General features: G+C 36.0%; 1 protein-coding gene across 5 annotated transcripts in view; it reads right to left on the bottom strand.

Annotated features, from left to right (window-relative positions):
* CNTN5 (contactin 5) overlaps window positions 1–14,888 on the bottom strand; it is an 824,990-nt gene that overhangs the window by 375,154 nt on the left and 434,948 nt on the right. For all 5 annotated transcript variants that reach the window (XM_087433624.1, XM_087433627.1, XM_087433626.1 and 2 more), the window contains one exon: window positions 8,035–8,130. In XM_087433624.1, coding sequence (XP_087289750.1) covers window positions 8,035–8,130 — 96 coding nt within the window. The remainder of the gene's footprint in view (window positions 1–8,034; window positions 8,131–14,888) is intronic.

The following is a 14,888-nucleotide window of genomic DNA, read 5'->3' as shown; positions in this document are numbered from 1 at the left end:
GCTGTTATACTTTGAAATAGTAATACTTGATCGTGATATTAAGTGACCCAAATATCTGTCATAAATATGAGTTATGATAAACTAATAGCAGGAAACTGATAGGAACTGTCTATAGCCCTGTAAAACTCAATTATTAGAATCAGCACATTTATTCAGTTATTTAACATGAATTTATGAATATCTACTAACTGTCGAGTACTGTGCTAAGCATAAGGGATATGAATAGGCTATGGCAAATTTTGTACCCTTAAAGAACATATAACCTAATAAGGGAGATAAAAATATTAGTAAACTTTCACTTCCAACACTTTACTTGACATAATGAAATTCTGATAAAATAAAATTATAAACTAATTATGATTGAAAGGAGGAAGTAAGACAAGAGGGAGAACAAAATAGAATCAAACATCAATTAAACAGGTGTGCTATGGTGATCTACATGACTATTTGGATGAGACAAAAATCTGGGTCTGAGATTTGTAGTATACGTCAAGTTATTTACTTGTTTCACAATACACAATCTCATCCCACCAAAACAAAGGCAGTTGTTGAGATCATAGCTAACGGGTGCCAGAGTAGGGACTCATACCAAGGCTGCTCTCAGTGAGTAGCCCTGGCTTATTCTTTCTACACTTACCCTGCCTCATCAGCAAGAATTTTTTACTTCCCCAAGACATTTTCAAAGTTCTCCTTTTAATTGATCAAGCAAGGCACTAGAATTAAATCACTATTTCTCAATATCATTGTCATCTCAACTAAAAAATCCAATTCTCTAGGTTTCAGTTTGTTCCCTTGGCCAAAAATATAAAGTGTCACATTTTATTCTTCCATATTGATGATGTGAATCACATTTCATTTATCTATTCTACAATTCAGATCATTATGAGAAAAGGTAAATAGTAAGAAAAGTTTTCTTACTACATAGCTGATCTATTTTTCCCTGTTCTTGTTTGTGATTTTCTTCTCAAAGTTTCTGATAGCCATGCATGGGCTAAAAACCTTGACTAATTTTATTTATTTATGAATGTTATGCATTTGTCATTCAACAAATATTTTTTGAGCTCTGACTCTATGTCAAGCACTGTTCTAGGCATGAGGTACAGCATTGAACAAAAACTACAGAAATTCTGTCCTCATGGAATTTACACTCTAATTGAAGGAGACAGTAAACAAATAAGTGAATTTGTACAGTATATAGAAAGTGATGAGTGTTATGGAGCATAATAAAGCAGAGGAAAGGAATTGTGGGGATGCATATCAGAAAAAGGAAGATCAGGAAAGGTATTACTAAGAAGGTGAAATTTGAAGACACTCATGACAATGTGGGAGTGAGCCATCCATATACCTGGAATAAGAGCGATCTAGGCACAGGGAACAGCAACTCTAAAGGCTTTGAGCCAGTAGCATGTCTCCTTACTTGAGGAACATCAAGGAGGCCAATATGACTACATACAAGAAAGTAGGAGGAAGAGTAGTAGATGAGGTCAGAGAGAACACGTGGAGCCAACGGTGAGAGCTCTCTAAGCCATATAAGAACTTTGGTTTTGACTCTGAATGAGGTAGTGTATTAGTTTTTTTGAAGTGCCATAGCAAAATACCCTAGACTGGGTGGCTTAAACTATAGAAATTTATTTTCTCACAGCACTGGAGGCTGGAAGTCTGAGATCTGGGTGCCAGCATAATCAGTTTCTGGTGAGAGCTCCCTTTGTCACTTGCAGACTGCCACTTTCTCACTATATTCTCACATGTGGGAGAGACAGAGCTCTCTGCTGCCTCTTCTTATAAGGGCACTAATCCCATCACGAGGGCCCTACCCTCACGAACTCATCTAAACCTAATTACCTCCCAAAGGGCCCATCTCCAAATACTATCACAGTGGGGGTTGGGGCTTCAATTTATGAATTTTAGAGTAACTCAATTCAGTCCTTAGCAGATGGGGAGTTTTTGGAGAGTTTTGGGGAGGGGCATAACATGATACAACTTGATTTTTAGAATCACTCTGGCTATTATGTTGAGAATAGATTGGAAAAAAGGTAAAGGCAAAACAAGGAAGATTAGCTAAGAGGATACTGTAATAATCTGGGTAAGAGATGATGGTGGTTTATTCTAGAGACCTAGCAGTGGAGGGTGTGAAAAGTGGTCAGATTTTGCAGAAAGTTTTGTGTAGGGCCGATAAAATTGCTGATGGCTTTGTGTGGGGTGTGAGAAAAAGTAAAAAGTAAGAATGACTCTAAGGCCTGGTGAATTGTAAGAAAAGGAATTACCATTAACTGAGGTGGAGAGAATGCCGGTGGGGCAGGTTTGGAGGAGATATAAGCAAGAGTTCAGTTTTGGACGTGGTTAGGTTAAGCTTGAGGTGCCTTTTAGCCATTCAGATGGAAATGTCGAGAAGTCAGTTGGATATAGGAGCTAGAGTTCTGGTTGGAGCCATACATTTGGAAGCTGTCAGTATTTAAAGCCTAACTGTCAGGTGAAATCTAAGAGAGTGAGGGTATATTGAGGAAAGAAGTTCAAAGACTGAAACTTGGGGGACTGCGACATTAAGAGTTTGAGGAGATGAGGCAAACTCAGTAAAGGAGATTAAGAAGTAAGGTAAGAGGAAAACGAGAGTGTGGAATCCTGCAAGAAAGTGTTTTATGGAGGAAGGAGTGACCAACTTGAGGACTAAAAATCATCCAAACGTCCACCAAGTAAGGAATGGAGAAGCAGAATGGGGTGTGTCTGTACAATGGAATACCATTCAGCAATATAAGGGAACAAACTACTGATACGTGCCACAACACGGATGAAACTTAGAAACATTAAGCTAAGTAAAAGAAACCAAACACACACAAACACACACCACACAGACTGTATATTGTATGATTTCATTAAAATAAAATTTCTAGGAAAGGCAAAGGTATAGAGACAGAAAATAGATCACTGATTACATGGGGACATGGGCGGGAATACCTTGATGAAATGATGGAAGGATTCTGAGACTGGATTTGGGGGATGGCGGCACAACTGTATAAAGGTACTAAAACTCATTGAACTGTTCACTTAAAATGAGTGAATTTTCTGGGATATAAACTGCATTCAACAAATCTGTTAAAAAGAGAGAGAGACAGAGAAAGGGGGACAGAGACAGAGAGAGAGTCAGATAGACAGAATTGGAGGAGCGGAATTGGATGGAGTAGGTACAGACAAAGCTTTTGAAGAGTTATGCTATGAATAGGAGCAAAAAAATAAGGTAGTAGCTGAAAGAAGACATGAGTCAAGAGAGGTTTGCTCTAAGTGCAGGAAAGGTTAGGGTTGCACGGTGTAGGGAAAGATCCAGAAGAAAGTAAATAATCTCTGGTAAAGATGCAGAAGGGAGAAAGGAGAATTACTGAAGTGATTTCTTTAAGTAGACAAAAAAAGACTAACTGCAGTGCACAAGTTGAGGGATTGCCTTTAGAAGCACAACAATGCATCTCTGCTAAAAAAGGGAAGTTAGAGTGTGTCAATACAGATGCTAATGCGTGTGTGATTTGGTGATGAAGGCTTGTGGAAGTTATCTTTTAATTGTTTTGCTTTTCACAATGAAATAGGATGCATGGTTATCAGAATTTGTCACCCCAAAATATAACTCTTTGGCATAAAGACTACTTTAGGTTGATTATTTTTAAGAAACAGCAGACATAGAGAAGCTCTGTAAACCAAGTAGAAGTCACACTTTGTAAAAGACATGTACATTTGTAAGGGAAATCTCCATTTGTAAGAGTGTCCCCCAGGGAGAGGGGGATAACCTTATCTCTAGAAACTCTTATCAGTGCAGAAGACAATGATTTAAATCTGCATAACAACTTTACCCTTGTTTACTGCGCTTTTCCTGGTAACCTCCCATAACTGACTCCTCCAACCCCAACATCTTCTTTTGTCTTTCACTGAGGATCGTATTTAAGGTGGTGGCTTTGGCCTTTTTGGTGAGTTACTCAGCTTTCCAGGGTCTCTCCCATGCATAAGGAAGAACACGTATTATTAAACTTCTGTTTGACTTTTTTCTGTTAAACTATCTCACGTCACTTTAATTCTTAGACCGGCCAGAAGAATTTAGAGAAGGGTAGAGGAAGATTTTTTCTCCCCAGCAGTTATAAGCTGAGAGTGAGGATGGGAGAAAAATTGAAGGATGGGAGACACATTGAAGATTTGACAAAATTATGGTAAAAGGATGAGGTGTTTTTTTTTGAAATTTCTGGTCAGCATTAAAGTGAACTTGAGATTCATAGTTTGGATTTTAAATTCATATTAGTCTGCATAACTCTATCTTTTTACAGTCAGATTAAGCTGAGTAGGTTCAGGCATGCAGTAGGCTGAAAGTTGGATTTAAAATAAGGATTAAAGGATAAATTTTGTCAACTGTCAAGTGTGAGGAAGCGAAAGATAAATGAAGAAATTGAGGCTGTATGCAAGAAAATAATAACAGTTGAAGGAGAAAAGCAAGAATCAAAGGAGGAGAAATAGGGTGAAAAGGAGGTAGGATCAATGATTTGTAGATTTCAATGAGGTTATAGGATTCCTGAAATCAAGGTCCAAGAAGGATTGAGCAGAAGATAGTAGATGCTAGTCAGAGAATAGAATGTTTGCAAGTGTGGTAATTGAGAGATTATAGCTGTTGGTAATAACAGGTCAAGGGGCTGAGATTGGTTGTAAAACAAGACCATTGGAATAAAGAAATGAAAGGAATTGTCAACACAAGTAATCCACAATCAATCTATAAATCAAAATTGGGGTGAATTTATTATATGAGCCAGTTTTGAAGACTATAGCCTCTGAGAGAACCTTCACCAAGGAAGGAAGCACTCCAGAGAAGTGGGGTGTACAGCGTGGTTATATACCATCTTGGAACAAGGAAAGTACATCAAACATGACAGGAATATCTCTTTTACTATAGTCACAAGATGTTTTGCTAGCACAGTAAGTCAGTGGTCAGGAAATGAGCATAGCAGGTCAGTAATTAATCCTTAGTTTCTGGAAATAAATGCTTATTCTTAAAGAAATGCTGATATGTGTGTGTTGGGGGGCATACATCCCTACCTTTAAGGGCATCATTATTGGCTTTGGGACATTGTAAATGTTTAAAGCAGATGCACAATGCATGCTCAACAGGCCACGCTAGGCCTTTCTGGAAAAACAAGGTCAGGCCAAATTAGTTTTAAACCAAATGGCTTCCTCATATACCACAGTATACTAACTTTTCTTATTGCTTTTCATTTATTCATCAGAATGAAGAAGACAGGATGCTGTAAGGGACCTACTGAAATTACCCAATATTAAGACTGGAGTAGTACCGAAGAAACTGACAGTGAGCCAGGAGGTAGAATTTTCAGGAAATGAAGGGGAATGAGCTGGAAGTGTGTAAATGTCTGCAACAAGGAAGTGTAGACTTCTGATGGCTTGAAATTCAAAACTGAGGGTTTGTAAGGAAGAAGAAGGGAGAATGGGCAATGAGGAGAAAGGAGGATATCTGTTCCAATTTCCTTTTGAATAGTGCATACAATTTGGGAGAATAAACAGATGTAACTTTAAAGGGCTACAGGAGAAGCCATGTCTTTCAGGGATATCCAAATTTCAACTGGAGCCAGAATATAAAAGGAATGTTCTACAAGAAAGCTAAAGATACATAAGATTTGGCTGATCAGGGGATAACTATCCATCTGGTAAGTGTTAGACGTTGGCCTGAATGCTGAGCTCCTCCTGTTATTTTGGGCCATGCACATGTCCCCTAAAACTTTGTGATGCTAACACTGATGTCTGAGTGGATCATTTGACATAGTACTCCAAAATGAGTGCCTAGTAGAATACAGCCTCTCTTACCATCTTAAATCATGAGTCTAATATTTCTTTTGACATATATACAATAGCAATCATCTGGCTGTACTCTCATTGCTCTCAATCAGAGATCACATTTTCATTTATTTAATCAATGAATACATATTCTTATCTCATGCTTATCATATATGCAACTCATTATACTATTTTTTTCCCATTAGAAATCTTATCTATATAGTTTTCTCTGCCAATTGGATAATTTGTCTATGTGTAATCTTGCAGTTTTGCTTCCCATATCATCCTCTCCCATTTCACTTTTTTTACACGTGTTCCAAAAACTTTGCAATATAGATTATATCTCAGAAAAATCTTGCTTTTTTGCCCTCAGGGGTCACTACATGTTGTTAACTCCTCTAAGTCTGATGATGAACACTTTCATCCTCTACAGAGCCTGTTGCTTTCTTCTCCTCCTTCTTTTTATCTCTAACAATTATTCATGTAATACTGCTCTTCAAACTTTCTAATAACCCAACATTAGACATAACATATATTAATGCTATAGGATTCTCCTAAACTTACTAATTTTTTTTGTCTTATCCATAAAAATAAAGTTAAAACACATGTTGCCTTGAAACAATCTAAATCTGTAATCACATGCAGGTAAGACTAGATATACAGCCAGCCCAGGTGATCTAGTGGTTAAGATTCGGCACTCTTGCCACTGCAGCCTGGGTTTGTTTCCTGGTCAGGGAACCACAACACCTGTTTGTCAGTTGTCATACGTGGTAGCTTTGTGTTGCTGTGATGCTGAAAGCTATGCCACTGGTATTTCTAATACCAGCAGGGTCACCCATGGTGGACAGTTTTCAGCGGAGCTTCCACACTAAGACAGACTAGGAAGAAGGATCTGGTCACCCACTACGGGAAAACACTGTATGAATAGCAGCAGAGCATTGTCTGGTATAGTGCCAGAAGGTCAGAGGATGATGTAAAAACACCTGGCAGGGTTCTGCTCTGCTGTACACAGGGCCATTAGGAATCAAAACTGACTCGATGGCACTAACAAGACAAGACTAGATATATTTACTGTAAAGTCCTCAAATTGCTCATGGGAGGATTGGAGTGACTGAATTCACATATAGGAATTAACTGGGTACAACTCGGAAAATATATCTAATAGTGATTATTATCTGAGTTTCAAAGCAAAACGTTTTCAAAAATATTTTCCTGTTGAAACATAGTTTATTTTTCCTTCAATTTAAAACAAAGTTAAAAGGAGGATCAGATAAAAGTGAGAAACTTTAAAAAAGTTGATTGAAGTCTTTTTGTAATTTATGGTAAGAATTATCTATGGTAGAACAAAATTGAGGTCCATTCCTACACTAATAATACAACGTAGAAACAAGTATGGCTTTCACACTAAACGAAGTAGAAAAATTGATCAAGATACCAGGATCCTGAATTCTGTTTCCAGTTGTTAACTCTAAGGTCTATGTTATTTCTGAGATAGAAATAGATATTTGATTCTTTCTCTCTCTTTTTAATTGATACTGGCTACTCTTAAATCATATTATAGAAAACTATACTGAGGTACTCATCTCAAATCAAGGGACTCAAACAGAATGAGTATAATTAACAGTGAGCTGGCAAAAGGGAATATAATTAACCTGAGCACAGTTTACTATTCTGTTACTCCAAACCTCGTGAAGTACTTACCTATTACTATGACTTTTACAAACAAGAGCTCAAGCAGCCAAAAAATAATAAGTAAATTATAGTTTTATTTGAAACTTGAAAAAAAATTTCTTAACCGTTTTTGTTCCAGTGTGACAAACAACACCATAAACAACCCAGTTTCCGGCTTATCTTCTGAGACAAGATGCACATTGGTATTCAGTGGACTCAACTCTGACACTCCAAATAATTTTGAAAAGTTTTTATTCTCTCTTAGCTTATCACTTTGCTTGTGTTCCAGGTAATATATTCCTCACTGGTGGCAGGCAGAGACAGAACCACGACAGTTAACAGGACGGCAATAAAACAGTCTTATCATAGGAGCTCACTCTCCTGTCCACTGGTATTTAGAGTATATGATCTTTAATTAGTCATCTTGTACTCTGAAACATTTCAAGAAAACCATGCACATTTCATCTGGAATGTTCCCCAGTCAATACACCGTCTAAAAGAATGAGCATATAGTAAAAGAGAGCAGCAGCAATATAGAATGGGATCCTACTGTACCTGGTGAATGAGGCGGAGGAGAGCACATCAGAACAACCCCCTGGCCTTCCCTCACCGAGACTGCACTTCTTGTCCGGCCACTAAAATTTCCCAGATCTGTCAACATAACACAGCATTTAGGTGCAAGGCAAAAAGGGGTTTAAAGAATTACTACTTTTGTAACTTGTACTTACTTTTCTCTCATTATCCAAAGTTTCTTTTTATTTGTTAAGTAGTGATAGGAGGGCCTTAAAAATAAATCTATATTATCCAATTTTAAATACCATGTTGTCAGATTATATGTACACTTTTTATTTCTATTTATAGTGCATACAACTTGCCAGTGTAGGAAGAAATTAGACAATACATTTATAACACTTTAAATAGGTCTTTTATTTCTTTATAATATTTCCTACGTATTGATTTTTCTACTGCCAATAAAACCCATTCATGCAGAGCGAGAAGAGAAATAGAAGTGGTTAGGGGTGCCTGGTGTCTAACCTGCTGCCTCATTATATTTCATGCTATGAATGGTGGGTAAAAACAAGCACGAATTTGCCAAATTAGAGAGACTTGTGTGCTGTAGCAAAATATAATGAGGATATAAAGTGTTCTTTTTCTATAAATGTGAGTGAAAAAGTCATGTTACTTTCATTTTGTAGAAGCCTGGAATGGCCTGTACGGATTAATTATACTCATCCATTTTGATTACTTGGGAGTATTCTAGCTATTGAAACACTTATATATATGAAGGATTACAGCATTGATTGATTGGGGTTCAATTGTCTTCCCTTAAACTATGTTGCATTTACACAATTTGAAAATACTTTCCTAAAAATAAAGTGGCCTAAAAAAGAATGATGCGTATTATTTGTGTCTCTATTACTGTCTATTAATCTATTCATAGTTCAGTACCTATGTCACTTTCCCCTTTCCTTGGCTAGTTTGATCAAAGACATGATTTTTAGAATAGTTTCTTGGAAACGATAGGAGTTCAATAATTTTATAAACATTGTCCCAGAATTCTCATTCTGTAAAATCATGTTCCCATGGTGAGAAATACTTCTTGAAAATGTTCTGCCTTTCCTTCCCTTATTCACCAATTGTAAAAGAGATTTTTTGAAACTTTTCACTTTTTCATGCTCAAATAGTATATTTCATAGTAATACAATGTAGATCTTCAAATTTAACATTTGTTAATCTGACAAACGATGAAAGTAAGCAGTCAAGAAAATATATTGAATGGATATGAAGGAGATAAATCAATAACTTTAATATTCTAAGATGGATCCTATACTTTTCTCTTTTGAAAGACGGGTATCAATTTACTTATTTGCTAAATTTACAATCAAATTTTCTTAAATACATTCAAAATCATAAAGGACTAACAAACAGTGAAGGCATAATGCCAAATAAACAGTCAGGGAAGTATTCGTTATTGAAGAAAGTGTTTAGAACTGAACACGTAATTCTGTGTTTCATTATAAACAGTTAAGCATTTCACAAAGTGGGCGAGACAAAAGAGAAAGAACTGTCTTAGTTCTACTTTTTTTCGGTGGTTTGAAAACATACACACTACCTTCTAGTAAAAATCAAGTTCATTCATTCAAATATAGGTGACTCACAGCTTTAAATTTATATGCATTGATCCTTAGGGATAGAAGCTGTCTTTTTTCCAAAAAATGATCTCAATAGGAAAACAAAGCATGGCAAGGTTTCTAATTTGCCATCCTTTGACTCTATAAGAAACAGCACAGGAACCACACAGTGAGGCAGTGGTGGCTGTAGGGCTGTAACATCTCCTTAGGGATTATATTGTTTTTACTTTCCTCTTTTCATCCTCACTGAGTTTATAAACTCTGGAAGGCTATTTAGATATCAATTTATTTTAACTGAATTTCTTAAATGGTTTCTGAAAAGTATATATGTAGCTTCCAACATATTTACTACAAGTTTATATTATGCTTATTATGACATTTCAAATCAAATTATTATAGTTAAAAGAATATTTTAAAAGAAAACAGTCCTAAATTAATGCCTATTTCTGAGAAATTGAAGTACAGGCATGGCCTAGAAATTAGACACAAAAAAGAAAGAAAATTATAGAATAATTATGACCTGAATTGTGTTTTGAGATCACAACGACCCAAAAGATAACACTCAGCTGTAACTGTAATTTTATTTACAAAATAAATTATAATTTATTTTGTATCAGTTGTTAATACAGGTACAACTCAACATTTCCTCATGGAATTGTCTCTATGTCATTATTTCCTAGGAACTATAGCACCAGCAGTACAAAGATAAATGGATTATTTTCAACTGTGAATAAATTGTTTTTTTCTTTCGTAAAGACGTATAGAGAAATACTAAAAAATCTGCACTTTCATGGAGAGTGTACTTTTCTCATTTAAATCCTTCCTTCTAGAAAAAAAGAAAAGTGAAACAACGTTATTTATGATGTAAAAGTGGTCTTGTGTCAGGCAAGATTCTGGTTGATCTGAGGCAGAAGGATTTATGTGAAAAAATTCTTGGTTGGACTGGGGATGGCAGCTAGAGAGAAGAGTCTGAGTGAAAATACAGCTGTTTGTTTTTATCCCATTGTAAACAGAAAGTAGTTTCTTTGGAGGTACTCATCAGAGAACTTAGTTTGAGGGCTGATCACATTATTTTTCTAGATTATACATTCTATATATCAAGGAGAGAAATAAAAAAAATGAATAAGAACTTTCATAGGTGAGGTTTTGGTTATTTTATTGCCACTTACACAAGGTAAAAAATGCATGTTCATACATTCTATTTTTGACCTTTAAGGGAAAAATGAGCAAAACTAAAAATCTCAATACAAGGACTCGAAAATTTAGGTGCAAATTATGAACTGAAATCAACCTCTTTCTGGACAAATAGCACGTGGACAAATAGACAAATAATAGACTGGAGGAGAAAGTTAACGATCACGGATCACAAGGCCTCAGGCCTTGTATTTTTCTCTGACCCTTTTTTCAAGTTCAGAAGCTCGTGCAGAGTTTAATAGTAGAGCTTTAACTTGAACTGCAACTTACAGAATAATTACACCTATTCTTCCCAGATTAAACATGCAAAGAAAAAGAGGTATACAATAAATGAATTAGCACACATTTGATCCTGTCCAAAACATTCACAAGACATTTGGTCCACGCCAAAAGTTCCTTGATCTTTAGTCCTGTTCAAAATCATTTAGCACGGACCAAACATGCTCACGGATGTTTTGGACAGGACCAAATGTCAAGGACCTTTTGGCGTGGACCAAATATCTTATGGACCAAATGTCTTATGGACGTTTAGGACAGGACCAAATGTCCTGCAAGGCCAGTATATACCATGTGCATTGGCCATGTAGCACTTCATGCTATTGCTCTAAATGTGAGCTACAAACACATGCACACCAACACAGACACACACACACACACACACACACACACTTTGGGTTGTTTCCTTCCTTCCCTCCTTCCTCCAGCCTGCCTGCCTGCCTCCCTGACTTCTTTCCTTTATTTTCTTCCCTGCTTTATTTCACAAAGGATTTGAGGCAGCTTAAAATATATATGTATATATTACAGAAACATAAAATAGGTAGTTAACAAATTCCAGGTGTATGGAATGGTATAGGTATGGTAAGAATCCTGTGGGCTAAAATAAGCACTTAAGAATATATTTCATATACTTTTGTAAATTATTGGAAGTTGGCCACAAATTTGACTCTAACCTTAAGAGGGCCAAAGCAAAGATGGATATGTTCCCAGTCTTAGAATTCATGGTTATTGTAAGATCAAAACTTTCCAGTAACTCAGAAGTACAGTGTTATGGGATGCTAAGGTCCAAGAGGGATTTCTCCTGCAAGACTTCATCAAGATCACACTGGGTGGTATAGTGGGCTAAGCAACTTTACGAACAAATTAGGAAAGCTTTTCACCCACTGAGACAACTTAAGTAGCTATAGTGTGAGCTACACACACACAAACACACACACACACAAATGAAAAATTATTTCAAAAACCATTCTCTAGAAAGGTGAATTATCTTAAAGTGTTAATGAGAGACAGGTTGCAGACACCTGGCAAGAAAAAAAATACATAAGAGGTTCTGGACACTGATCTTATGATCTAAAGTATATTAAATACAACAGATTGGTTAGCAACTGGGGAGCGGTGAGGGAGAAGGGTCAAGGCAAGAGGATAAATCTTATACAATTAGGAATGAAGTGCTGAGGTTCACCTGTCTCGTGGGCTTTCATTTCCTAGTCTTAAATCTGTTCTGAGTAGGTGGCAATGTCCAGCTTGCGGGAGCTCTATTTAGAAGAATGAACGGGAATGGAGTGCTCATTTTGAATTGCACTTGGTTATACATTCATCCTGTAGGTGGTGCTAGTAAGTTTTAGACTGTCGATGCTCCAGGAATTCTCAATTAATTCTCTAATGTTAAAAGTGCTGTGAATACACAGATAATTCATTATCAATTCTAAACTTCATAAAATTGAGTTTGAATTTTTACAAAAAGTAAAACCATTGAAAAAGGCAAACCACTTTAGACTAGGTGTCAGAGACTTGAGTTTTATTATTTACTAATGTTTGGGTATCGGATTCATATACAAGATTCCTCATCTGAGGAACTAAGATGGTTGCTCTTTCTGAGGGGTCTCATGGCTTTAACTTCTACAATTTCTATAAAAATGTTAGGTTTTCTACTATTGACTTGGTATTTGCTGCCTCACTTGCAAAGTGATTGCATATTGAAATCTTGCATCAATTTTACTTGTCACTGTTGTTCCTGTTATTATCATCAGGATTAGTCACATCGTTGTCAGATTTTTTGTGTTCCATGTAAATATCCTGTAATAAAAATTGGTCAGACCTCATTCAGAAGCTATCTTTGATCTTCTAAAATGTTAAAAAAAATAAAATGAACTGGAGGAATAATAATAACACTAGCTACTAGCATACCTACTCTATGCCAGGCATCCTGAAAATTAAATATTAATTTCTCTGTTTTAAAGATTACCAAATGTACGTGAAAAGCAAATAAAAACTTGGCTATGGTCACACAGTTAATAAGTAGTGAGTTGGCAAATCAAACTCAATGTGGTTGTTTTAAAAAAAATGTATTAGGACAAAAGCAATTCAGCATTTGGAAGTTAGACCAACTTGGTTTTAGGAATTTAGAAATAATCTTCATAAGGATCTCTGATTAAAAATAATTTTCTGACAGATTAAAGGCATAGAGATGAGAAAATATTAGTAAAGAATGGAAAAGATAATTCTTACTTTTATTTTGAGAGAGAATTAAATTAGCATTTTTCAACACACAGCCATTAGTCTGCACGGAAAGGCTTCCATAAGACACTCTAGAAAAGCAAGATTTTTAATAACATAGCTTTTAAAATAAAAATTTGAGGGGCCGGCCCAGTGGCGCAAGGGGTTAAGCGCGCGCGCTTTGCTGCGGTGGCCCGGGGTTCACCGGTTCGGATCCCGGGCACACACCGATGCACTGCCTGGTAAGCCATGCTGTGGTGGTGTCCCATATAAAGTGGAGGAAGATGGGCACAGATGTTAGCCCAGGGCTAGTCTTCCCCAGCAAAAAAAAGAGGAGGATTGGCAGATGTTAGCACAGGGCTGATCTCCTCACAAAAAAAATAAAAAATAAATAAATAAAATAAAAATTTGATTGTTGAATGGTACCTTGACTGAAAGCCATAGAAATGTGGAGCTTTGTGGTGTTTTATTGACAAGCGTGAGCTCATGAGCCTGTGATCAATTTGTAAGCAGATAGGGCAGGCCTCAATATGCCCACTTATTGATGAGGACACTGGCGTTCACTGAGGTTAAGTAACAAGAATAAAAACTCACAGCCGGTAAGGATCTGAGCCTTCAAGATGACGAATTCAGTTTTAGAATTGGCATGTTTTTAATCTAGAGTTATTCTGATACTTTTAATTCAGAATGTTTTGATCAATGCGGTTATTTCTTTAAACCTTTTCCTATTACATCAGTTAAAGCAATATTCCAATTCTTTAAAATATTTGTTATGTCGCCTATGAATGGGACATCATATCACCTTTTAAAAATGTTAATTATTTAATAAAATTATTCTTTTGAGAGTATCAGTTGAGCTAATTAGAGGTATCTCAAATATACACTCCCATCTATTACATGAAGATAACAATTGAATTAAGATACAGCTGGAGATGTGGTGGGGTATATCTACAAGAGATAATGATAAGTTATAATGATACTGTCTTCATTATCCTTTTTTCTTTGGTTATGTACAGCACGTCAGATGAGTAATCTCTTGCTATAGATTACCATTTTCACTTTACACATTATCAGATACGAATCATCCATTGAAAAGGTTCACTGGTTAAGAGGAAACCAAAGCCCGTATGTTTGCCTCGAAAGAGACAATTTTAACTACATTATAAGTAAAACAGTAAATTGTAATTGCTTTTATAAAAAGATAAATTATCCAAAGAGTGTGATAAAAATTTTTGATCTTAAGTCTTTTCTTTGGAATCTTGACATGTTACAAAAAGCTACTTTAACTGCAAATAATATATGTGGTGAAATAATCTCAAATGTGAAAGTTGTATAGTTGAACTAATGTGATGATCGTCTGTGAACCCTGGCAGAGGTTCTATACGTTTGACTTAACTTTCTACACTCTGGATGAGCAATTACATAAATAATCCTTACTTGCTTGCTTCTAAATTCAGATTTTTTTCCCCAAACTCAGATCAATCTTAATTCAGTAAAATCTCAGGAAATTGTAATGCTGAGCTTTGGAAAGAAAAATATAACAGAAATAATAGAGCGTGTATAGAGATTTTGAGTATTACAGATCCATAG

This window comes from Ceratotherium simum, chromosome 7 (assembly GCF_057802395.1).
Source record: "Ceratotherium simum simum isolate JZ-2026a chromosome 7, ASM5780239v1, whole genome shotgun sequence".
In the NCBI taxonomy this organism is placed as follows: Eukaryota; Metazoa; Chordata; class Mammalia; order Perissodactyla; family Rhinocerotidae; genus Ceratotherium; species Ceratotherium simum.
This window is presented reverse-complemented; position numbering and strand designations above follow the sequence as displayed.